Genomic DNA, 26,960 nt, shown 5'->3' with positions numbered 1-26,960 from the left:
GCGGAGCGGGCTGGAAGGTTCCACGGCGCCGCGCAACGTTTGTGGGCGCATTCATGGAGCTTATGGACGGGACACCGTTTGGCATGGGCGGGGTCATTGGTGGTGGGCGGGACCAGGTCGGTTGTGGGCGGGACCAGGTCGGTTGTGGGCGTGGCGTCTGGCGGGCGGGGCGGGCTGGAAGGTTCCGCGGCGGGTGGGCGGGGGAACGAGCGCGTCTGGGCCGCTGCCGTGCCGCCATGGACTCGCGCAAGCTGAGTGAGCTGCGGGCCTTCGTCCGGCTGTGCAAGCAGAACCCTGGCCTGCTGCACACCCCGGAGCTCGCCTTCCTCCGCGAGTGGGTGGAGAGGTCGGTCCCGGGCCGCGGAAGGAGGCGGCCGTGAGGGGCGAGGGGGGAGGGGTGTTCTGGCGCGGGACGCGGTGAGGGGAGGGGGGGGCGTGTCTCCTGGGCGCGTGCCGGCGCGCGGGCGCGCCGCGTGGCCGGGGCGGGGGGCGCGCGGTGTCGCCCGCGCGGGTCCGGTCAGGTCCGGTCCCGTCCGCCCTGCGGCCTTCCCGCCCTCTCCTCCCCTTCCCGCTGGGATTACTCCTGGCGCGTTAAAAAGACTTGTTCATTTTTTGTTTTGTTTCGTTAACTCTGGCTATTCCCATTGCAAAAAGTCTGCCCCCCGGCCATCTCAGTGGCTCAGCTTTCCAGCCTGGAAAGCCCCAGAGTAATACTTACTGAGCTAATTCTCGCATTACGCAGCAGAGTTGGCTAGCCTGTCTTAAAAAGGAGCCGAGTTTGTGGGGAGCTGAGTGACATTGATTTACATCGTGGTACCCAAAAGCACAAATACCTGGCAGCTACAGTTCCTGTCCGAAACGTGGTTTGCTCTTTGAAGTTTAATGTCTCAAAGGTAGTCGAATTCTCCGCTCCCTGTGAACCATTTAGGTACCTGCTGTTAGCCCTGTACATATTCTGTGTGAGCGGGGCCTGCCGTAACAGATGCTTCCCCAGAAAAAATTCTCTTTGGGTTCCACCCTGAGCGCCCTAAAGCACGAGGCTGGATGGGTTGGGATCCTTTGCTGCTGGCAGGGAACCCACAGAACCCCTCTGTTCAGCTACGGTGCCTCTGCTTGGCTTTGATCCCTGCTGTGCTAAAGAGCTCTTGAGAAGTGAGGGATATACTTCCAGGTGCACATATTAAGCAGAGAGAATTTAAAAGATTTTTATCTAGTGACAAGCTGGGATTTGTTTTAGAAAATTTGTGTTAAACAGCATGTTTTTGTGTGTATAGATGTATATATATGTACATATAGAGAGTGAAGTAAACACTGGCATTTCACAATGCGTCCTATAATGAAAATGGTTACAATGAAGTGTTTATTCGTGGTTTTTTTTCCCAGTAATATTTAAATTTTTTATGCATCTGAATAATGTGCTTGTAAAACCACTGGTATTTCATTGAACTTGGCTTTGCAGTACTGACAGTAGATATACCTCTGCCTAGGAAGGAGATTGATGTCTGTCTCATCCTACTGCAGGTCTTTTATTCCTTTTGCTATTGCATAAAATACTTCAGTGCCTTACCCCAGGCTTCTTCCACTGCTTCTGTTGTGTAAATCTGAAGGTGTGGACAGGCTGCTTGAAGAGGGAGAGGAAGAACACTGACTTTTTTTTTTGCCTAAGAAAGTGTTAGGAAATGGAAAGATGACCATCTGACTTTCTCCATGTTAATGGGAAAGGCTTTAATTTCCTGATTAATTTTTAGAATTTGTATTTGGTGCTTGTCTTATAAATATAGTAATTACATTTAGAGCCATGGAATGTTTTTTACTTCTAAAATCTTCTTTGAATGTTTTTATCTCAAAAGTTAAAAAATACTTCAGAGCAGAACCTCCTACAGTTCTCTTAAGTTTTCTGACAGTTTTCATATTTAAGTTAAATATATGCCTAAGTAATACACTTGGATGATGGTAGTGGTACCCAAATTATTTACCATGCAAAACTGTCTGGAATGCTGGTAGGGTTCCCTCTGCCTTCACATAATAGTGTTGTGTGCAGTAGAACTGTTAAGTGCATTATAGGGCCTGTTCATTCTTTGGAAACTGCTTCAAACACAACGGCCTGCCTTCAGCTGGGAATAAACTCGAAAATTCTTATATCTCTGTCTGGCTTACCTGTCTTAATCTGAAAGACTTAAGTTTGTTTACCTAGGTAGTGTTAAGAGTGATTAGAATAATGACTATATTATACTAAAATCCATCATTAAAATTTTTTACTAAAATTCTGCTAATTGCTTTGATTAATTTTTTTTTCCTTAAACCTAGTGATTCTAATTTAAATTTTGCTAACTACTCATGAAGCCAGAATGGGATGCTTTATTTCTTATTAGCTGTTAATTTTGCATCAGTAACCTTAAGTCTTACCTGTTTTCATTCACTTGTTTTCTAACCTTTATTCCGCCTAGCTGTTGTATTTAACTTCTGTATTGATCCTCTTTGTATAGAAAGCATAGGGTAGTGCGTGAGTGTGTTTGGAATGTGTTTTGACATTCCTTTCATCAAGCCCATTTTTTCATAATTGCATAAAAATACAAATGTTTTACTTGAATTATTGTGAAATGAGTCATTAAAGGAAACACATTTCAAAACTGCAATTGAACAAAGAAACAATAGCAATCTTTAAAAATTAACCACAGAATCCCAAATTAATGAATAAGGCTTTTTGCCTTTTTTTGTTGTTTTGTTCAAATAGGTTTTTACCCTTTTGAATTCGCGGTAATCCAATTTCTCTCTGAAGATAATTTTGCTGTCAATAATAAAAGCGGTTGCAGAAATCACATTTGCAGTTCTTCCAACAAGTCATAAATGTGACACTTTCCATGGCCCTGATGAGTGGAAATGTGCAGTCACTGTTGCAATGGAGTCCTGACAACTCCCAGTTGTTACTGGCATCACACACTAAACTCTTTGTGTGTCTTGTGTGTGCCTGTGCTTTTTCTACAGCTCAGTACCTGCCTTTCCCTACAAGGGTGTCTTGTGTTTCCATGTACTGCTGAGGTTTAATACGTTGCAAACTTTGCATATATCCCTGCTGTGCATTCAATCATTGTTATCAAATACTGTGTAAGAGACTTTAGAGTAACTTGCTTTTGAGTTATTCTGGGATTATAACTGTAGTTTAAATAGAGATTACCAGGATAGGAAGAATATTTTCACGTACTGTGAGTGAAACTGTTTAGCCTTGGCAGTTCATGAAATAGCATGTTATAAAACATGCAAGTATATTAGTAAACATTTCTCAAACTGAACTAAACTTGGGTATTTTTTGGAGGGCTATGAGGAGAGCAGAGGAGACTGACTCAGTTGTTTCAGTCTTGAGGTGATTTAAGTTTCAGACTTACAACCAGCTAATACCACAGATGTTAGCTATTAACTCTGTTAAACTGCTTTGTAATTTGTAGTTTTCTTTATGCAGAAGAAAAGTTCCAAGGCTTCACTAGGTGGTGGTCCCTGTAGTCCTCTCCTTGGTTTTTAGAGACTAATAGAGTTATATGTTCTATTGTCAGCCTACGATGACAAAAATTGAGGAGGAACAGTTAGTCCATGTTCTGTGTTTTCTGCCTGGCTGGATAATGATTTCTCAGACTGCAGTTGTTTAGTCCTTGCAGTATAACTTTGATTAGGTAATGTCAACATCCCGGGGACACAGAGATTGTTACAATAGCTTCAGAACATGCTGGTGTTTGTCACTTGTTGGGGTGTTGTTGGTTGGATGGTTTTGGGTTTTTTGGACAGTTTTTCCTTGTAAATGTGAAACAGTTTTATGCTGTTCGCTTGCCTTTCGCTGCAGGGCCTTGAGCCAGGACCTGTCAATCCTGTCAACTCCTTCTCCAACTCCTTTCACCCTTTCTCCCCCAGTGCATCCCTATCTCTGTCCTATTCTGCCTCATTCAGGTTTGTTTTCAGCCAGTTTGAGGTCTGACTCTGAGGTGCTGCTCAGAGGAGGGAGGAAAAAGGGGAGAATGAACTGCAGTAGCTTGATTTAAGAGGTTATAACTTCTCATCCTTGGGATACAGTTTTTTGTTGCACTAATTCCTGAAAGCAGATAGTTCTACATCCTTCCAATTCCTCCTGCCCAGCCCTGTTTAGTCACCTCCTCCTCTCCCTTGCATCCCATCTAACCAGTTGTGTGGGGCTCCAAGGAGTTGGTTGTAGAGTTCATGCAAACATTTTTATTGAAAACCATCAGTAGGTGGAAACGTGGGGCAGGAGATGGCTCGGAATGCTATTCCTTGTGATGTGGTGTCATAGGTATGATTAGATGTTCTAACAGCTGGAGAATTCAGCATCTGCTTATTCCTGGCTGCTAATCAAAGTCAATAACACGCAGAAGTTTATTCTATATTGACAGAATGCTGTCTCCACCAAGATTGCTCTTTAACTGTGGTGGAGGAGAGGCAGGAATATTGCAATGTGTAAGAGAAATGATTTTTTTTTTCCCTAGGCAGCAGGGTTTTTTTAAAATTGCATAGGCATTTTAGGCTGTTCTCTTTAATTTTTTGACCTCTGTTAAAAAATATTCTAATTTTAATAATATCTATAATCATAATATCTAGTTTTGATTCAAACATAAGTTACATTTAAAGGAGAATATCCATTTGAGCCAAGAGGCAGCTTTTCCTTGTGAGAAAGAGTGGGTGGGTGGATGAAGGGTGATGCAAGTGAGTACAAGTCTCAAAGGAGTTGTACAACAGTGTGCATTGCACTACCCTGAGAAAAGTGTGGGGGATGTGTACTCTATTTATTGCTTTGACAGTGAAATGGATCATCATGTTTTGTGTTACAACAAAAAGCTGAGATTATCGGGATTTGAATCAATAAAATACATGCCACTATTTTGATAACCTTACTGTTTTGTTTTGTCCTTTCTCTCTTTTGCTGAAAAGTATGGGAGGCACAATACCACCTGCTCCAGCCAATGCTTCCACAGAGGAGACAAGTAAGGTGAGATATGAAGAATTTATCACTGAAAAATGATGCTAGCAAAATTACTGAGAAGCAGAAGGGGAAAATTTGCTGTCAGTTTTCACTCAGATAGGGAGGGTGAATGTGAGAGTTCAGTCTGAAGCCTGCCCATTGTGTGCTTTAGATGACTTGTTACAGATGGCTTCGTAGTTAATTTCAAGTGTTATCATGCTCCATTTCCCTAATCCTGAATGCCTGATGTTCTCTGCAATGCAAATGCTATGCAGAGTCTTGAATTCTTTTTTTTGTTTGTTTTCTCTTGTCTGTTTAGAAACCATTCTGTAGTCATTAGTGGATTATATTATAATCTTTTCATGAGAAGTATTAACAAGCATGATAAATAATGAAGGGATCAGTAGAACTATCAAATTTTTAAGACAGTATTGTGGAAGATGTTGGCTTTTGTTGATTCATTTTAAGGGAGAAAATAAATTTGCCTTGTAGATAATTACATCAGGATTTTTTCAAGTTTGAAATACTTCTGGAAAAAAGATGGTTTTTAATTTTTTTAACAAGACAGTGGATGCTGGAATTACTGGCCAGTTAGAGCAATATGAAGGGATTGTGTGTATATTCTGAATATAGTCTGTGACAAGAGAAGAATAAAGACAAGCAGCTTGTATCTGTGATAATAGACTGGTTGTGCTAAGTTATGGAATTCAGATAAAATTTAGTTAGAAGTTGATCAAACATTTGAAATTTTTGAAAAAATAGTCTATGTAAAATAATGCCATATTCTATGGCAATAATCTCAGACCTTGGCAAATGAAAACAATATTTAAATCACTGTCATCAGCTTATTGTTCCCTGCTAAAAGACATTAGCTTAATGGTATTAAATTGAGAGAATTTTTGATCCAGAGAATGTGTGAGGGAAGGCAGGAAGATTGGAAGGGTTGGTTAGTAATCACTGCAAAACTGGATTTGAATTGGATGTTATTTGGATTATTTGGTTTTGGTTATTGAATTACAAAATTTGAAGGACCAGCTTTACCAATAATAGAAGTTCATGAGTCCAGATTTGGACTCTGAAATATTTGCATACATTATAGGTTTAATCTGAGAGGAGGGAAAAGGAGATTAGTATCTTAAAAATAAAATAGTTCAGCTGTACCACAGTCTCATTTTTCTAATACATTGTTATGTATAAGAGTGGAAATGGAGCATTGGTCAGAAATAATGTGTGCTTATAAATCTGTGTCTCTCTCAGGGCAAAGCAGAGGAACACCCAGAGGAGCCCGTTAAACCACCTGAACCAGAAAGTGAAGAGAGCGACTTAGGTGGGGAAAATGTGACTTGATTGCATTTTGCCAATCTGAAAATTCTGCAAATCCTGTCTCTGTAGATGGAGCTAAGTCTTGCTTTTTGTTCTTCCCCCAGAAATTGATAATGAAGGAGTGATTGAACCAGACAACGATGACCCTCAAGAAATGGGAGATGAAAATGTGGAGGTAAGCAAATTTTCAGTGTAGCTGTAGGAAAGATAGGAGGGTGTGAGTGTAATCAAGGGTAGCAGCTGAGAGAGGATGAATACTCTATTATCTGTGTAACCAGCTGTTGTTTTGCCTCGTTTTCTTCTAAACAGAAAACTTACTGGCTTAAAATCACATTCTTTTCCTTTTCAAGGTTAGAGTCAATCAAAAAGTTTCATGTGGATGATCAGGTCAGAAAATGCCAAAGAAGTTTATCAAAACACCCATGCAAACTAGATATGTAGAATTCTACCATTATTTAACTTCGCTTTTAAGTATTTTATAGCTAAAAATAATGTTGACTAATGTCTTCAAGCTGAAAGCAAAGGTTTTGTGGGTTTTTTAACCTATGATTTTAATGCAAATTAAAATTAAGGTTCTGTAATTGAACAACTGAAGCACTTTCTCCTTTGGCGAGGTCTTAGTGTGGTAATTTTGGCCTGGACTCAACAGCTTTTGGGGTTTGTGTGTGTGTTTTTCATTTTATTTTGTTAGGTAACAGAAGAGATGGTGGATCAAGCTAATGAAAAGAAGATGGAAGCAATAAATGCTCTCAGTGAAGGTGATAAATTTTTTTTTGGTACTTATTCAGGGACATTTGTTTTGGTTTTCCTCTTACAAAAAAGAAAGAGAATATCTTGGACCATTGTGAATGCTTTTGAGGAGGAAGAAACATACTTCTTTTTGGATACCCAAAACTGTCTAGAACTTGAAAGCTTCTTCAAGTACTGTTTTTCCAATGTAGCCATAGTTTAGGGAAAGGTGGAAGAGGAAAGGAGGTACTACAGCATCTTAATTGCAAATTGAACATTATAGTAATTCCCTCCATATTATGATTGGTGTCTCTAGTGGTTTGTCTTAATGCAGTGAAAAGGTGTAAAGATGTGACATTTTGTTTGATTGCATTCAAAGTTAAATATACAAATTTAACTGGGAAAATATCTCTTCAAGCATTAATTTTGGAGTTTGTACTTCCATAATATAGCAAGATGGAGAAAGTGATTTTTTTCTTTGTTGCTAATCTTCTAAGAAGTGTTTAGGCACATAACACTGTGTAAGGCAGGTTTGGGAATTCAGATGTGATTTCATTACATAATCACTGAAACTTCACTGGTACTTAATATTTAGGGGACCTTCAGAAGGCTGTTGACTTGTTCACAGATGCTATCAAGCTGAATCCTTGTTTGGCCATCTTGTATGCCAAGAGGGCAAGGTGAGTCATAACCTAGTGATTTGTGTTTCTGCCTGTTCAGTTATGCTCCTTAAGGAGCCTAAATATAAGGCAACTTGAGGATCTGTGTAAACTTCAACCACAGGAGGGAAAGGGAAGTGTTTATTTCATGGTTTCTCTTCTGTTTGACTCAGATTTGCTGTAGCAGCCATATAAAGCATCTTGGTAAGAGAGTAAATAACAGAATGATGTTCCAGAATGCACTGTGGTAACATTAAGAAGGCATTAACACTTTCCAGGAGGCACCCTGGCAGTCATGCTCGCACTGCCTGAATTGGGACTGAAGCACCTTTGCAGCTACACCCCACACACTCACAGTCAGATCAGGTTTCCTTACTGTCTTGACCCTGGGTTTCCCGCAGCAGATTCTCAGACATCTGGATCCTTAAAATAATTTAGTCATGGTGCAATAACAAATTAACAGCTTGTGCTGGTGCCTCTGAGGAGGGATTCCAAACAAAGCAAGCCCTGGGCTTTTATACCTTCATAGTCTGTGCTTGTGAAAGTCTGAGGTCATGGGCATCCTGCTGTGTGTGAGTGTCCAGTAACCTGGCTGGGCCACAGGTCCCTGTGCAAAGGTTGACACCAGTTCTTGCCTGGGGCTCTCACCACCTGGAGTCCAATCTTCAGCTGACACTGCAGCTGCACGTGGAGTATTGCTGCACTGAAAGGATTCCTCAACAATAGTGCTTTTGGTATGTTGAGGTAGAATAATGCTGGGTTACAAACACTTGTAAAATCTGAAGTGTGTTGTAGGATTAAGATGATGATTGAAATGACACTCTGTTTAGATGCAAACTTAGTTATGAATCCTGTGGATTCTCTCCCTGTTGTACCTGCTAAATGAGTTTGTTAGTAGACCAGGTTTTATTCAACAGTCGTATGTCTGAACAGGACACATCTGTATCTCAGCCCATTCTCCACGCCCCTTACTGCTCCTTACATCTACCAGACTGCAGATGATGCTTTGGGAACTTTCTAAATTCATAATGAACAAATATCTTTATCTTACTGATTCTTCAGGAAGGCTTGACAAGTATGGGTTGCAGAAGCAGATTTTTTTTTTCCCCCTGTTCTTACCCAAAGGACCAGTAATCATGGATAATATGATAATTTAGTGGATCTTTTCCATAGCAATTTTATTAAAAGAGAACAGAAACTTTCATAAGATTAATTAGTGTTCTTTGTAATATAAAATACTGTTCCATTGTAATACATCTTAACTGGTACTTTCCTTGCTGATTTTTCCTTTCCATATCAAAGTTTTTGCATGTAACTGTTTTCAAATACATGTAAAAGGAAGCTGTAGAATTAGATGTAGGTGTAGAAGTTCTGGCATGGAAGATGTTAAATATTGAATACTTTTGTCAATTCAGGAATGTTTTTTAGTGTTTCCTTAAGAGATTTTTAATTTTAATTACTTGAACCTCATAAAGTACCACTCTGCTAGTTAGTCTGATATGTTTGTGTGGTGTAAAATTTTCAGTTTTTACATTTAACTGACAAGGGATTGGGGCTTCTTGCTGAGTTTGTGTTTGTTTTGCTGCTTTTGATTTTGATGACTCATGTCCTACCTCCTTTTCCTCATGACTGTAGCTGTTGATCCTTGTAGCCTGTGTAACTCCTCATGCTTTCTTTGTGTTACTGTGTTAAGGACTGTGCAATATGGTATGCAGAATATTGTTGTTTTGTTCAAATTGCTAGTTGCCATTGGCCATAGACTCCGAGCACCATGGGGCTGTCCTTTGCATTTCTGTGTCTTCTTGTCCTGCCCTGGAGTTATTCTTGCTGGCAAGGCTTGAGTCTGAACAATGAATGCTTTCAGTTCTTGCTCATGAGTCACCTACAGTGCTGGGAGGGTGAGACTAAATTTTAGTGACTCTGTTATCTATGTTACTATGAAATCTTTTTGAAGTCAGCTCTTCAAATGCATTATCTCACTAGCTTGCCTCTTAGTCATCCAATAATATTTCCAGCTTAAGTTAGTAACTTGGTATTTCAATATGTATGATAAATGTTCTTGTTCCCACAGTGTTTTTGTGAAACTACAGAAGCCAAATGCTGCCATTAGAGATTGTGACAGAGCCATCAAGATTAATCCTGACTCGGCACAGACCTATAAATGGAGGGGGAAAGCACATAGGTAATGAACTGCACCTGTACTTGATATTCTCTTTTCTTGGGGGGAATAGTTGCTCACACATTCTCTCCTTCTCTGTGCCTCTGAACTGTTTGTCTTGTACCTGAGAGCAGTAGCTGTGAGCCAAGAAACCATTGTGCTGAGTATGTGGCTTAGAGAATAGAAAGGATGGTGATTTATTGGTGGCAATTTATGAGTAGGTCTCCTGGTACTGTTTCCCCTCCACTCACCCTTTCTCTTTCTCTCTCTCTCTCTCTCTCTCTCTCTCATCTTCTAATGGCTTTCTGCTTTTCTGAATAACATTTTGTAATTATTTGGTAAAGATAGTGATATCTAGGGCTGCTTGTTTTATTTGTTTGGAGGTCTTTTGTTTTCACTTAGTTTGTTGGGGTTTTTTTACTGACCTATAATTCTTGAACATTTCTGTGCTGTTCTTTTCCCTTAGACTCTCCCTGGAGCTCTTTTACATAGTAAACTAAAGTGCCTGGTTATTAGGGAGCCATTTGTTGCAAACAATATAATTATTTTAAATGGTGTTAGGCATCCCACAAACTATAGTTCAATTTTTTTTTTATTAGTAATAAATCAAGAAAAAAGGTGACAATTTTTATGGTTTATGTAAAAGTGGAAGAAGTAAATGCTAATTTAACTTGAGAAAAAGCATCTTAGTGTTTAGAGAGTAGTTTGTTAGTGTGTGCAGTTTTAATTTACAGTGTGAAGGCTAAGAGTGGGAAGACTGGAGAATAGTTTGAATTAATACCTCTGTCTGTGAGCAGAAGTGCTTTCACCATTTAGTAATACCACCATTTGCTTAAATTTTTAATTGTCAAGAGTATGTATAAATTAATAGTAAAGAAGTGTGCACAGAGGCTAACATGATTGCTTTAATTAGGATGTGGTACATCCAGTCACAAGGTTTGAGTGCTGAATAAGAGGGTCCACATAAACCTGAGGTGGCAGTAGTGCTTCATGTGTTTTGCTAGGGTACCCTTCTCCCTGTTAGATTATTCTTTACAGCAGACAATGACATAATCTCATGGAGAGTTTTTTGCTTGTTGTTACTTCAAACAAAAGTTTCCATAAGGATATGAAGCAAACAAGTGTCCTCTTGTAGTGTGCAGCTTAGAGGAACCACCATGGTTCTTAAACTCCTTGTAGCTCTAGGTAAAATTTCTGACTGATGCATGGTTAAATGTTTTGAAGAGCAGCAAGTGTTTAATTTTCCCTTCTGACAGTTGGTGTCTTCTGAATTCTAGACTTCTTGGTCACTGGGAGGAGGCTGCTCATGATCTTGCATTAGCTTGTAAACTGGATTATGATGAAGATGCAAGTGCCATGCTGAAGGAGGTGCAGCCAAGAGTAAGTGGGGAGGAATGTTGGAGGTCTTTCCTGCATTTGTCCAAGTGACACAGCTGCCTTCATATTCTTCAACAGGCATTGTCTGGAAGAAATGTGTTCATATGTGTTCCAGCACTTCAGACTGAGTTTATAAATACTTCTGTCTTGAGTAACAGCTGTTTATGGCTGTGTGTAGAGAAATTGAATGTGGGGGTCTGGGCATGTAACAGAAATATGAAATATATTCATTTTTCAGATTTTAACAGAAGAATCTGAAGCAGTTGGAGTTTGCCAGGTTTTTTAAAATCTAGACTAAAAACCTTCCAAAAAGCCAGAGATAGCTGATGATTGATTTTTTTCCCCAAGATATTTCTGAGTTGATCAAAGCTTTGACCTTAAGCACGTTTTCCAAAGGAGGCATTTTGCTGTGGTTTGTACTTTCATTAGTCAGCCCCATGAGGGCAGCCTCAGTTCTGCACAACTGGTTTTCAGCTGTTCTCCCCTGGCTGACCCCAGCAATCTTCTAAGGAGAAGCTTCTGTAACACCATTGATAGCAGGCTTTCTTTCTCATGTTTTCGCCTGTTCCTTTGAAGTGATTGACACACCACAGATGGCAGCTGTTACATTGTATTGGATTTACATAGGAAGTTTGGGGTAAGTTGGAGCCTGCAGGGCTCCTCCTGTTGTAAGGAGAGACCTGAGGCTGCCCCTCTGTCAGAAGGAGCCATTTCCAGCTGGTGCTGAAGCCCAGCAAGTCAGTGATGCCAGTGGTGCTTCTGTAATAAGATTTTAAGAAAGGGTTGAAAAACACAGTATAACAGCTGTGAGAGGGCGGGCAGTAAAGAAGAAAAACATGAGAGAAGCAACCCCTCTAGAGACACCAAGATGAGTTTCTTTAGAAGAAGGAAGTGGGAGGAGGTGTGCTAGGCATGGGAGCAGAGATTTCCCTGCAGCCAGTGGAGAAGGTCATGGTTAAGCCGGTTGTCCTTCTTGAGCCCATGGAGATCCACAGTGGGGCAGATCCACCCTGCAGCCCATGGAGGATCCCATGACAGAGGAAGTGGATCTGCCTTGAGGAAAGCTGCAGCTCATGGAGAGTCCCCTGGAGCAGGCTCCTGGCAGAAGCTGCAGCCTGTGGAGAGAAGCCTACACAGAAGCTGGTTTTGTGGCAGGAGCTGCAGCTCATGGGGGATCAGTCTGTTGTTTAAGCGCTGTATCTTGTGGGGACAACCACACTGGAGCAGTTTGTGAAGAACTGTATCCTGTGGGGCAGACACACTGGGGCAGGAAAAAGGCGTGAAAAGGGAGGAGTGGCAGAAATACAGTGTTATGAACTGATGATGGCCTCCATCCCATTGTGCTCTTAAGGGTGGAAGAGAGGGATGAAGCAGTAAAGCTGAGCTTTGGGAAGAATGTTGCTTTAGTTTTGTCTTTGTTTCTCATCATCCTGCTCCATTTTTACTGGGCAAAAATTAAATGAATCCTCCCCAGGTTGAGTCTGTTTTGCCCATGATGGTAGTGGGTGAGTGATCTTATCTTCATCTCAAGCCAAGAGCTTCTCCATCTTATTTTTCTCTTCCTGTCCTGTTGAGGAGGGAGGAGTGAGAGAGTGGCTTTGTGAGCATCTAGCAGCCAGCCAGGCTTAACCCCCCACTTGCATAAACATTCCTGTGTCTAAGAACTGCTGCTTTCAGCTTTTCTACCATATCTTTGCTGTCTCCAGCAAAATGACAATGGAAACCATTTTACAACCTATTAGTCTTCTGTTTTGGAGACTATTGATCTGTGGTTAATGTAATTAGGTCTTAGGTCTCAACTGGTCTTCATAAGAAGTAATACTTAATGCTTGGCTGAGGGGGAGCCTTTTCTTTCCCAGTTAATCTGCTTGAGCACAGAAACAGCAGAGTGAGTACATCTGATACATTGATGTGTAGTTGCTAACTGCATGGGAATTTGTGTATGTAGCTCTAGGAAAAACATAGGATCTTTCCATGAGTGATTTTCAAAATCTTTAGGAAGTGAAAATGATGTGTTCATCTAATTTATTCACTTCAAGCTTCCCTAGAATTTTTTGCTTTGTAGTACTTTCAGCTAAAAGTCTAAGTCAAATTCTAAAAACCTTTAGTTAATTTTGAGATATACTTAGAAATAACAAAAATCTAAAATTTGGAAACTATTTATGCTTCATTAAAAAGAAAACAACACTTACTTCTCTCTTAATGAGCCATTAAATGTCAGTGATGTCAGGATCTGATAGCAGGTACTGCATTCACTCCCTATCATTCCTGCTGCCTCCCGTGTGCTTTCTCTGGCAGATGCGCTTCAGGAATGATGTAGTATGGAATGAGTATCTCCTAACTAAAATAAGTTGTATCAAATTTCTCCTACTTAAAAAGCAGTTTTTTCCTTTAAAGAATAAGAGTATTTCTCTAAAAGAATACAAGAGTATCCATTGTATAAGTAGTGTCTTTGTTCTTGCATCCGGATTTTGCTATGTGTTTTTCAGTTACAGGAATGTTACAGAGTAACCATCATACACTATTTCTGAAATCATGGAACATTTTTGCAATTATTTATGAGGATACCTTCTGTTTTGAGGAAACCAGTGCTGCCATTAATTCTGAGTGAGGAGCCTTAGGAAGTTCATTGTGAATTCTTCTTTCGCTGGGACTATAGATTTAATACATTTGGGGAAAAAGTTAGTAAAAGGAAGCAAACTTCCTCCCCACCACCCCTTTCTTGGGTTGGTTGAGGAATTATTTGGTCTGCTTGTGCTGGTCTGTACATGCTGTAGAGGCATCTGAAACAGCAGTAGCACTCTCTAGAAAGTGTGTGTGTGCAGTGGGAATTATACTTCCTATTGTGCCTTTTTTCAGGACAGTTGCTGGTTTTAGCCCCAGAGAAATCATTATTTCAGCATAAAAGCAGAAAGGAACATGGAATAATAACATGTTCAAGTGCTAACAATGATGCAAGTCCCAAAACTACTGCAAAAAAAAAAAGTTAGAGTGCATGTTTTGGTGAATCCAGTCAGGGTTGAGTAGACATGAATGGCAGACTGCCATGGGAAGGAAGTAGCAAATGGCTCCTAAAGCAAAGAGGCTTTTAGGATGTGAAATCAGATCTTAGTTTTAAGAACTGGTAGAATGGCTTGGTTATGTTTACATGTGTTTTGTACTGAAATACATGGTGTGAGATGCTAGAAGTGTGTAGGAACTCCTGGTATTCCATTGTGACAGGCTCAGAAAATTGCAGAACATCGACGGAAGTATGAGCGGAAGCGTGAAGAAAAGGAAATCAGGGAAAGAATGGAAAGAGTGAAGAAGGCACGGGAGGAGCATGAGAAAGCACAAAGGGTGAATATTCAAGCTTTAATATTTCTTAAAAATTTGGAGAGTGTTAATTTTGGTTAAAACTAATTACAGAGGAAAAAAATGTACTTATCTAAATGTAAATTTTAAATTTTGAAGAGTTGGTTTCTGTCTTGGTTACTTAACCAATAATGAAGTCTGGAGAAGAAGGCGTTTGAGTTATCTGGTTTTATTGCTTGTGACAAAAACTGTCTCTGGAATCTCTACTAATCCTGTATTTCAAGAAGTCAGTTATTGTGTGACTGTTCCGGAATAGGTTTCACTTCAAGTACTTATGTGTCCCAAAGTGGGAGGTTTTAAATTCAGCATAATACTTTGCTTCTCTTCCTCAATTCCTGGCACAGTTTGCTTGCCTTTTTTTTTTTTTTTTTTTTTTTTTTTTTTTTTTTTTTTTTTTGGTGTTTTAATGATGTATTTTAATATGAGAGGGGTGGGAGTTCTAAAAATACAGTTGGGGAGCTAAAACAAATCCTACAGTATTAAGTATTTGTATTCAGTGGAAGCATACCTTACATAACTAACCTGCAGTCATGTACAAAATTAAGAATAGACAGAGCAATTTCTTGTCAGTGGCTTTGAAGATAGTAGAGTGCTTTGTTTCTTGTGATGGCAGATCTGCCTGAAACAGTCTTGGCTGGTTTTTTTTTCTCCTAAACCCAGCTGAGCAGTAGAAAACAGGCTGCACTTCCATTATTTTGTGTGGAATGATGTGCTTTCATCTGCAGGAGGAAGAAGCAAGACGACAGGCAGGAGGAGCTCAGTTTGGTGGCTTCCCAGGTGGCTTCCCAGGTATTTTATTTTTAAGCACAAATACTTCAGGTAGAGGTGGCTGTTGTTTCCATATGGAGTATTATAACTGCAGGTTTTATAGCATTTTTTCTCAAGACAGAGAGAAAAATCTTATGTGAAGTTTAGAGCTCTCATATACAAATAACTCTTGGAGCACTAGTAAGAGGGATGGGATTCTTTCTCTTGAAGAGGAATGATGCTGTGTAGCAAGTAGAGGGAAGATAGAAATCAATAATTGAAGAATAACAATGAAAGTATTTAGGTCTGGGAAAACAAAAGAAGCTGAATATCTTTGATAATGTGTTTAAAAATGAGTATAAAAATGTTTTCTAAATTACTCATGGTACCTTGAATCCGTTTAAGAGCAATAGTTTTAAAGTTGAAAATTTGGATTGAACATGAGGGAAATCTGTGCTGGTTGCAAGCTGTTGTTAACAGAATAGTTTTTTTAAGGAGGTAGTGCAGATTACCTTGTAGAAAAGTTATCCTTGACAGCTTCACAAAAATCAGGCTTTCCATGTTATACAATGAACTGGGGAGAAACAAAAGTACTGATGCTCTTGAAGATTGAGCTATAGTTGAGAGTTGAGATAGGCTGTGTGTGCTCCAGCTGGATCAGCAGCCAGATAGAGACCCATATGTGTCATGCTCAGCACAGCTGGGGAAGCTGCAGAACATGGATTCCATAAGAGAACCTCAAGTATTTTGCTTCAGGGATGTTTTTCTTGGGGTTTTGTTGGAGTTTTTCCCCATTGGTGACACAGTTTTTCAAAACCTGAAGTTCCTGCCAAATGTGGAATGTGCCTGGGACATAATACTGAGCTACTTCTGCCCTGAATTGTTCACCGCAGGCATTCAAACTCCTTATGTTCCTGAGCTTGAGACCTACCTCATTTTAAGTAACCAGGAAAAGAACTGTACTCGCTACAAGCTTCCTATTCAATGGGTTAAAAACATGGATGAAATGAGATGTAGGTCTTAACAGAAAGAGAAGGTGAAGACCCTGCTTTCCATTGAGTGGGCCAGCTGTAGCCATATGGAAGGCATGGCTTTAGAGATGTGGCAAGGGCAGTAGGTCTTGATCTCAGTGAGCATAATTACAGTGTGGGTGAGTTGAACATTTTTCTTGTGTTGGATTTTCAGGTGGCTTTCCTGGGGCTGCAGGCATGCCAGGGATGGCAGGTGTGCCCGGTCTGAACGAGATCCTCAGTGATCCAGAAGTTCTTGCAGCCATGCAGGTGAGTATTTGTTAAAGCTACACCTTCTGAATGAGAGAAGAGCAGCACCTGTGGGCCTAAGGGGAGGAAGGAAGATGTGACCTTTTGGATGGCAGTGGGGTGCTTGCTTATTTCTATTGTAAAATTCTTTCCTCATGTGTGTGACACCAGACTGTCTGGATTAAATGTTAGCTGTTTTGCAAACTTATGGAAGCTTAATTAAAGATGACACACAAATCCTGCCCCCCATCCGTGATAGGCAAAACTGTGTGTTATATGCAGTTGTCATCTCTTTTGAGGAAGTTTCTCAAATGGTCCTTTTCCACACATTATGATTCACTTGCTCATTTTTTGAATGCACACACTTTGTAGGGGGATAATTATGCACAAACAAAAAAATTGATAATATTTTTCTTACACAATATATTATAATAATATTGTGATGAGAATTGCCTTTCTCTTAGGAGATTAAATGTTTGAGGTTTTGCCAGAGACAAAGTATTATTAGAATAGTTCTTCATCTGGCATTTACTGAAATGGTATTCAGAAAGCTTGCTTCCCTGGTGGGCTTGATTAATTGCTCAGTGTCATAACTACTTCTACTCAAGAGAAGTATTTCAGCAGATTAAAGGGAGCATGTCTGACAACACCATCTTAAGGGCAGGTGGGCTAGAAAAAGTCAGAGCTATGGAGTTAGATTTGCATTCTAATATGATCAAGTACAAAACTGTCTTGTTTCTTTTTTCTGGATTGCTGTGAGTAGAGTTAAATATTGTCCTCAGCTCATTGAAATGAAGGCATCACAAAGGAAGCTTATTCAGTATACCCTGGAATCACAAAAAAATCATCACTTTCCATGCAAAAGTTCATGGGTTTGTTCCCTTAATGGTTGCTGGTGTTGGAAAACACAACTTTACTTAGGCTGCCACAGTCAGCAGTGTTGGCTTGCATGCAAACCATGCAGAAAGGGCCCTTGATTGTAGCTGTGTTCCTTACCTGGCTACTTCCTGCTCTAACACTGGAGTTTGTGATGAGAGGTTGCTGAAAGCAGTGTTGTGGTGCAGCTAAATATTAAGTGCTTGTCACATGCCTTTAAGAAAACTCCATAGCATGCTGATTACATATGCTCCAGCATAGGCTAGGACTCTTGCAAGAATGTGTGTTGACAGTATTTTCTGATAATGCAGGCAGGTTTTAGCATGTACAGCTATCTCGATAAGATTTATTAGAACTTTTATCTGTGTCTGCATTGCCACCTTTTCCTAAAATGTCCAACTCTGCTTTCTGGTCTTTTCTGAATTGGCCATGTAAGCTCTAGTTTGAAAAGACAGTAGTTTCTACTGCTTGGCATCTGCTCAATGCAGCTATGGAATATGCTGATTGATAATGTAAGCTGGCAGCTGCTGTGTCTGTTATCTGAGGTAACAAAACAGTGTGAACATACTGAATCACACAAGTCATTCCAAAATGCTTTGCAGCTGTTAGTCTGTAGGGGCTTTTCATAGTAAGGAGTTAGTGCCAAAATGGGAGTAGTTTAAGAGTAAAGGGCACTGTCTCAGTCTCTTTAGACTTGCTATGATTTCATCATTTTGGAGACTATTCTCCATGAGTTAACACTGAAATGTGCCCTAGTCTTGTAACATCTCAGTAAACCTGGCAACTGTGGGTGCCTGAAGACAAGCCAGATTAAGCTGATTTTACTGTTAACTTCATCTTGTCATCCATAGAAGCAACCAAAGAACCAGATATGGCTGCCTGTGGACATGTTTAGGGGAGTTATTGCTTGTCATTGGCATAAATCTTACCAGGTCTAGGTGACCCTGCCTGGGCAGGGGTGTTGGCCTAGATGATCTCCAGAGGTCCTTTCCAACGCTAACAATTCTCTGACTTTGTGATCTCTGCAAACCACTGTGAAAACTTCTTTCTTGAGGAAGATTTCTGGTTCCATTACCTGAAGATTTTTTTCTTCAGATTTTTTTTTTCTCAAAGCAGCAAAATTTCTCTTGCATTTCTTTTCACAGCTTCTTAATGGTAGCAAGTTGTGACTTTTTGCAGTGACTTCTGATGCGTGCTTTTTCAGCTCATTTGCCCCTAAGCTTTCTAGTCTTCAGAGGAATTGAGTGAAATTTTAGTGTGTTTTATTTTACTGTTTTGTCCATCTGGAGGGTTGTCTCGTACTTCATATCTTGCATATACAAGTGTTTTCTCTAGACACATGACATTTGCATTTTGAAGTCAAGTAGAAGTTCTTTCCATAAGAAGTTATATGTAAGATGAACCTATGGATTCCTTATTTGACGTGTAGCATATGTTAGACACAGACTTCCAACAAAATGTGTTAAGTTGGGGAAAAAAAAGTAGTGATAACTTCTTTCTTGGAAGTATTATTTTTTCTTCTGCAACTAAAGACCAGAGCATCAGAAAACTGAATGTCTCCCTGCTACCATTAATAGAATGGCTACCATTGCACTAAACAATGGCCACATTATGCACTAAACATTTCCCTCCAGAAATGCTGATATCCTCAGCCTTACACTTTATTTTGATAATATTGCTCATCACTGTCAAACCTTGGATGTTACAAGCATGCTCTAAGGTTGAGAGCTTCCAGGGAGTCACAAAAGTACAGAAACACTTACTTGCTGTGAATTTATAGGAAAGTGAAACACAGCATAAAACTGGATATTTCACATTCATTTAGGAGTGCTTTGACACAAACTAGTGACTAAGATTACTCTGCTATTTGTTCCAGATTCATATATAGATGAAACCACAGACTTAACAATATGACAATCTTTATAATCATATGCCCTATTTTGAAATCTGTTCAAGAAGTCTGAGGTCGTGAAAGTCTGCCTTTTTTGTTTGCATGGGAATGCTGTAAAGTGGAGAGAATGTATCTAATCTCTCTTTTCTGAACTTCAGCATTCTATTTTTCATGTACTTTGCAGATTATCTTTTGTGAGGAAGACAACACATTTTTAAATCCTCCCATAAGACTGGACTCTTGGTTCCCAACATGTATAAAATATGACTGAGGTGTGTGGGTGCTTTCAGTAGAGTCCACACCTACCAAATGCAATTTAGGATCAGGCTTGTTGAACAGCTTTGGACTGAGTCTGATGCTAGAATAGATAGAGGATGATGTTACTGTAGCACAGACAGCTCTGAGCACACTGGTTATGTGGTGATGGCTTCAAAAGAACATGCCTGCTGCAGCAGTGGGTTGGAAGTCTAGGAAGCAGTGTGTCTTTTGGTAAAAATACTTTAATGTCTTAGAAAGTACAGCAGATAAAATTACAGCTAACATCTGTGATTTGTATTGAACATAATAAACTGCTTACACTTGAATTAAAGAAAATTGGAATTTTTTGCAGATACTGCTTATAATGGAAACATTTTTCCAGGCTGAGATGTAAAATTGTTACATACAGAGTCATTATGTTCAAAACATACACAGGTAAAACAAGTAAAACCAGTTCAAGTTTGGTAGAGGCCAAAGGTATACTAGAAGTGTGGGAAAAAGGTATTTATGCTTCTCATACTAAATAGAGAAGATAGAGTAATTTTTTTGGGCACTGACTTTGATGAATATGTGGATGTATTTATCAACTGCAACACAGTAGTGTGATAAGAGATAACAAGGTTCTTTTCCAAGTGTGATTTCTCAGTGGAGGTGAGGAATGACTGAGAATTAGATGGATTTTAAAAGCCAAACATTGCCACATTGTCTGCTCACAACCCAACAGTTTCAGGCTTTTGCTGCTAAAATGAAAAAATGGGAAAAGGATGAGAATCAGGTGTTGTTCAGAGTAGATTTTTCCTATCATGCATGCTACACACCTCAAGCTCCTACCTCCTTCAAAATGCATTTGAAAGATGCCTGAACAGAAAAAATACAGTAGGTGTGGCTGTGTTTGATAGCTCCTGTTCTGGGAAAACAGAAGTCTTATCTGATTCCCCTTCTCCTGCACTGAACTTTTAGTGTAACAAGTTCAATAATGACTCTGGTGTTTAGCGACACAGCTTAAACAGCATGCACTGTATTATTGGGTTGTCTTAAGAGAATTCTTGCCAGAAGTCTAACTTGGCCTTGTCATGTAAAACCTGAGCAAGACTAGATTCATTGGAACTACATAATCACTTTTGTAGAGTTGTTTAACAAATGCCGTAATTTTTCTTTTCCTTTTTGTCCTGCAGGATCCAGAAGTTATGGTTGCATTCCAGGAGGTTGCCCAGAATCCAGCAAATATGTCCAAGTACCAGAGCAATCCCAAGGTCATGAATCTCATCAGTAAATTGTCTGCCAAATTTGGCAGTAAACCATAAAATCCCTGGTTCTTAAAAATCATACCTGAATGGCAAGGATTGGATTTGGCTAACCAGTGTCGCAATAAAATAAACCATTTTACCTCTGATCTTCTTAAGAAGAGAAATGGGGTGTTCTAAGGAGAATTGCTCTCTAGCCCCAGATATTGACTTTATTCAATTATTGGTTTCTAGAACTCAAATTATATTCAGATGACCTAGTTTTTGACCATCCCTTCTTGTCCAACAGTTGCAGCCTTTCATTGTAAGTGTTACAGACAGTTTTCTCTGAATTAATGTTCTTATAACAAATTGTAATATTCCAGGAGTATAAGATAAAAACATGCTTTTTTTTTTTTTTTTTTATTGCTCTCACTGAGCAAATGGGAAAGAACTTTAAAAACTGAAGTCTGTCTTAATCCCCTTAGGACAGAAAAATAGCAAAGGTGGGACAAGTCTGAAGAGTTAACTGGATAAAGGAATTGTCCGCAAATACAACTTTTTTTTTTTTAATGGGTGATAGACTTTTTAAAGCTATTATCAGTATAATCAGGCTAGCTAGTTACACACTGGAACTTCTGGCAGTACTGCAAATACTATATCATTTTGATCACCACAACTGTGCAGCAAAGGTACAGTTCTACCCTTTGCACAACCTGGCATGAAGTACATATTGCTGAGGCCACAGACGTTTTGTTACTTGTTCAGTTCTTGTCCAGCACCTTTACGTAACATGTTATTTATCAGTCTGGGTATGGGAGAGCAGCTTCCTGTCTGAGCTTGTACTCTTGTCCTTTCCCAGTTGGCAGGCCCTCTGCTGGTTGCACTCACCCTTCCTTGGGGCCATGCTTACCAGGTTGCATCTATTTGGAAACTTTAGGGAAGGAATCTTGTTCCCATCACTACCTCTGTCCCACTGAATGCAAGCCATCCAGAACACGTACATGCAGAGTTACACATTGGTGAAGGGGAGAACACTCGACAAAATTGCAGCTCTGGGTTCTGAATCGGTTTGGGTTCTTACATGCTCGCTGATTAAAATTTCTTGGTCAAAGTCCTGCTGTCTCTGTAGAGGTGATGACTCTTTCTTCACCACATTCTGTAGTCTTCCATCTTTTCTTGTAGCCTCTTGTTTAAAAAAAAAAATCTGTTGTTGTGGTTTCATACCTCCATGGTTTTGAGGCTTGTGATACAGAGGAAAAGGTGAAGTAATTGGAACAGACAGAACATTCTCCTAACACATGCATTTATCAGCATGGGTATCTTTGATGCACTGTCTGTCCTGATGACGTTCAGTGGATTTGGCTACCAATAAAGACAGTTGTTGCTTCTGTTTGTCTTGGCTAAAACATCTTTATGTGGGAAAAATGACCACAGTTACCTGTTCACCCTGTGAATTTCAAGGTTTGTGTTACTCTTTTGTAATTCTGTATCTTGAGCCATAACTGATGTTACCATTTTTAAACAAATGTGGTTTGATGTAGGAACTCTACAGCAGTTGCAAAAAAGTAAATCCCCAAATGCTTTTTCTCCTACTAATGACCGTGCACAATAAAATGTGAATCTTTTTGCTTAAGAAATACAGTTCTGAATACTTCTCTTAGCCTTTAAAAATAAAGTATGGTTTTGAAAAACACAGCTTTTTGGGTTTGTGTAACTTTCTGATAAAAACTATTTTGCTTAAATTAAGTTAAATGTGGAAGTGCTTTATTCAAACTGTATGTATAACTTGTGTTTTAAATTGGAACAAAATGCCTAAGGGCTCGTCTTCATGACCGAATGAACTCAAATTACAATTGTGTGTTGCTGTGTGCATGGCTTTTGGTCATAGTCTTGATCTCCCATTCCCAGGAAAAGATATTTGAAGTAGGTCACCCCTCAATATAGGCTAAATCTTGACTTCTGTCTTCAGGCTAGTGCATGTGTGTTGTTCACAAATTAGAGTATCTTGAATATAGATTTATTCCTTACAGTTTCCTGTTGTTCCAACTTGGCTGTTTGTGTCTGTCTTCCCATGAATAGTCAAAACTAGGAAATTACTCCTACCTAATAGAAATGGTCATATCTGTGTCCTGCCTGCTTGCTTACACATCAGTTACCCCTACTGAGAGTTGATTGATTCTATAAAAGCATTCTCTCTCATTTTGATGTTGGCTTTAGGAGTTTAGCTGAATTCTTGTTCTTTGGGAATACACATCCTATGACTCCCTTGGTGTGTGAGCTTTTTTGGTTTTAATGTTACTCAGCAAGTAAATTGATGAGCTGTCTGGACTTCTTCTCAGTTCCCCGAGTTGGTGTGTGGACATCTAAGCAGCTAAATTGGTTTGAACAGAAGTACAAGTGCAGAAAGCTAACGGCACAAGAGATGAGCAAAGACAGGAAGTTCCAAATGCGGGATGTAAGTAGCTAAATGAGGAAGTTGTTATTTTCGTTGGTTGCTCCTGTATTTACTGGCAGATCCTTCAGGTTATTAGTTCTGTTGGAGCATTGAGTGGGGGTGGTTGTTGTAAGTGCAGTGGCAATAATCACCTCTGCTGTTTCTGAAAGCTGCAAGAGCATATCGATGTCAGCTGGGACAGAGTGCTGCCAGTCCTGCCCCTGGCTCAGGTGTGCCTTCCTGCCTTGTGCACAAGTCCTGCACTGAGCTATTTGGCTGATCCCATGCCCGGATTCAATGACCCAGGCTGCCCAGGAGTGCAGTGATGCACCTGCAGCTGGCTGGTAGCAGAGCCTTGTTCCTGTGTGAGTCCCAGGGACTTGACTGTCCTCTCTGGTTCAGCTGCTGCCCCAAGGGAAAGCAAGTGTCAGCTCGGTTGCCACATCCAGGCTGGTCTAGTTCACAGGGAGTCCTTTTGCATAGTAATGTGGAAAATGCAAAGCTTGGTGCCTTTACCAGAAGTTTTTGGAAATTTTATCTCCTTTCATTGTTGGTACTTGTTGAGGTGGCTTGGTTTGTCTTTGTGGGAAGGCAGTGACTGGATGAGTCTCAAAGTTGGATGAAGGCAGGTGGGACAAAGCCAGGTAAAGTAGTGATAGGCCAGAGGTGAATGGGTCAATGAGTATTAAAAAGCCACATAAAGGTAAAGCCATATTACAGAAAGAGCTTTTTGCAAGTACTATATGTAGTTTAAAATATCTGTCTTTAAATGCCACCTTGTTTTTCTTGTGCGTGACTTTCAGGGCTTTTGTATAAAGCTCATACAAGCCATACTCTTGCATTTGCCTGTGTGTTCCTCTTCTGTGGAATGGAAGAGGAAATAAGATTGTTACGGGAGCTCATGGCACCTGCTGTGCCAGCAGAATCCTTCACCCATATGGATGGGACACTCTGGACATAGCCAGGGGGAGCTGGAGCCAGGTTAGCCTTGGCATGTACCTTCCCATGGGTCATGGTGTGCTGCTGACTGGAAGTGTTTGGAGCCTCTTTCAAGTCCCCCGGGGCAGGTAGGCTTGAGGGATGCTCCTGGCAGAGGCTGGAGGGTTGTTTCCTCTTTGCTCCAGGGCAGTCTGACCTTGCAGTTACTGGTACTGACAGTGGTTGGTAACCTGGAGCTGGAGGGTGGCTCACTAGGAAAACAGTAGCAGAGGGGTGTCCTGTGAAACATACTCAGAGCTCTGCAGAGGTGGGCCTCAACCTTGCTTCACACAAGATGGAGTGAGGGCAGCATTGTAAGAAAGTAATTCTTGATTTCCAAAGAGCTGAAGTGGAGTAAAAAATGGTGGTGTCCAATTGAATGCAGACACCTCCATGTTAAGTACCACAAGACAAAGCATAGGAGGTCAGTAATGATATAAGAAAATGCAAATACAGTGGAAGCAGGAACAGTTTTAATGTGGCAAATGAATGAAGCAGATCAGGTGGTTGCTGGTAGATCTGAACTATGGAGCAAGAAAAAAAAAAATTAAGCAACCAGGCAACAAGTCACTGATCACTTTGTGAATCAAAGTTTGGGTACATCATACTCACTTGATGTGACCCTCGCAATCAGGAACTTCATGTAAGAAACATTTCCTTGTCCCTGCTGACTGGAGGTCCTGAGGTCCCAGAGAATGTAAATACCAAGGACTCTTCTGTAAATCTGAATCTTGGTGACTAACCAAATCCAGATGTTCATTTGTAATTTTGCTAACAAAGTGTTACTACTATATATGTCTGCTTACAAGCACACTTTTGAAAGCTGTATCCTAGATGTATGATCTCAGACAAGCTTGAGATCTTATCAATAAATAAATAAATGTATTTGCAGAATGTGTTACGTCTTTTTTTGTTAAGTGGGTTACAATTTTGGCACCTTTGTTGTTGCAGAAGATTTTTTTTAATGTACAAACATTTATTTCAGGGGCTACGAGGAATGTGAGTTGCTACTGTATGTAAAGAAATGTGAAAGATTACAGGGTTTAGGTTAGCAGTTTATCTTAGAATTTCTTCCTGAAGTACAGCAGCTGCAGCAGTCCAGATGGTACACATAATTTTTATGGAACAAAGGTATTCAGAAAAACAAGGTACTTATTACTCAAGTGTCAAGTAAGTAACAAGGAGGTGAGGTCTAAAGCGGGTAATAGTAAATTGAATTCCATTACTGAAACATTTTGTTTTCTAACGTTCTCACTGGTGGGTAAGAGTTCTAGAAATTAATTGAATTTGCATTTCACATTTCAGAAGGAAAAATATCATAGCTGAAATCATGTAACAACCAGCACAGTGTTCAATAAAATTAGCTTTAAAATGGACTGAAGGTACAAGATGTTAGGAAATAATCAAAAATAGATGGAAAAATATCACAGTACTATATTGAGAGTGAAATATCTGAGCTGCTGCCAGCTACACTGCCTCTCATTACAGAAAATTCACTCTGATGTTTAGCCACTAGTGTCTAGCTCTTATTTGGAAGAGAAAACCACCTGTGCTGTCTTATTTCAGATTTTTTTAAAATTGGTCTAAAATACGGCTTGTTGCTAAGAGTGTATAAGGAAAACACAATTGTTCTAAGAGATGATTTGCTCTCACACTTTCTTGTGTGTTATCCTACAATGAGGAAAAGATCTTGAAAAAGAAAAGGTTTTTCAGAAGCCATTTTATAATCTGGCACAATTTTTCTCTAGTCTCTCTGAAAACTTTTCAAATTAGATATAGCAAGATTCTGAACTGGAATTAATTAGTAGCCTTTACCACAAAAAAAAAAAAAAAGACCAGAAAAATTTACATTTAGAACAGATGTTAGACATTTATCAAGTGTCTGAGGGAAAAAGCAACATCAAGGCAACAAAAAATTGTGTTTCACAATTACTTCATCTATATAAAACTAAGGGTGGCTGAGGGACATTTGGTCTAGTAACTCCCTGGACCTAGATGAAGTGCACAGGGAACATTCTGCATCATTGCAGAGGCTCAGTCAAAATTGGTTCATGTGAAGTTCACACACACAGGTGCTTTTTAATACATGAGTGATTATAGTGCTTGCTTCTGGAAGAGGCTGGTTTTACCTTGGCCTTAATACCTAAGCCTGATCTTGACAAGTTGGTGTGATCAAATTGCTCTATTTAATGAATTCAAACTGTCAGCACTTGCAATCTCATTTGTTAATTTCTAGTTGCTTTTATCTATTATGTACAGGGAGTGTGATCCAGTTTATCCACCTTCTCTGAGAGATGAAGTTTTGCAACAGATTCAGAAAGTAATTTTGAAAGTAGTAATTTAATTCTGTCATTCTGCCTTGACATGTTTGGTCTCTCTAATGAATTGAATTTCTGGGCAAAAATAAAGGAGATATGTATTTCTTTTTTTTTTTTTTTTTTAATTAATGTTAGAATAAGGAGAGTACTAGGGTAGATATAGTTTAAGTTCAGAGGTCATTCTTTACTTGCAAAGGTAGAACAGAGTGAACAGAGTGCAGAGGCAGTAAGTTTGACCTCTGGAGTCACCAACAGTATCCTCATTCCTTGTCATGAATCAGAAACAAAGTTTGGGTCAGCCAAAAAAAAATCCATCAAGAGTAAAGTTTCTCAAGATTGATTAATTTCCTGTACAGGAACCTACAGAATTTCGCAAGCAAGAAATAACAAAGATGAAGTTCATGTACAGAGAA

The 26,960-nt window shown here is 39.8% G+C and overlaps 1 protein-coding gene across 1 annotated transcript; it reads left to right on the top strand.

The window, feature by feature from the left end:
* Positions 1-182: 182 nt before the first annotated feature.
* Positions 183-25,123, top strand: ST13 (ST13 Hsp70 interacting protein). Its single transcript, XM_059846507.1, has 12 exons — positions 183-346; positions 4,930-4,987; positions 6,218-6,287; positions 6,388-6,458; positions 6,975-7,041; positions 7,608-7,692; positions 9,743-9,853; positions 11,107-11,209; positions 14,429-14,545; positions 15,286-15,349; positions 16,493-16,587; positions 20,767-25,123. Exons 1-12 carry the CDS (start codon positions 237-239, stop codon positions 20,893-20,895), a joined length of 1,080 nt encoding a protein of 359 aa, XP_059702490.1. The 5' UTR covers positions 183-236; the 3' UTR covers positions 20,896-25,123.
* The last annotated feature ends 1,837 nt before the right edge of the window (positions 25,124-26,960 follow it).

Source organism: Haemorhous mexicanus, chromosome 5, assembly GCF_027477595.1.
Source record: "Haemorhous mexicanus isolate bHaeMex1 chromosome 5, bHaeMex1.pri, whole genome shotgun sequence".
Classification (NCBI taxonomy): domain Eukaryota; kingdom Metazoa; phylum Chordata; class Aves; order Passeriformes; family Fringillidae; genus Haemorhous; species Haemorhous mexicanus.
The sequence above is the reverse complement of the archived record's forward strand: the minus strand, read 5'-3'. Positions and strand labels throughout refer to the sequence as shown.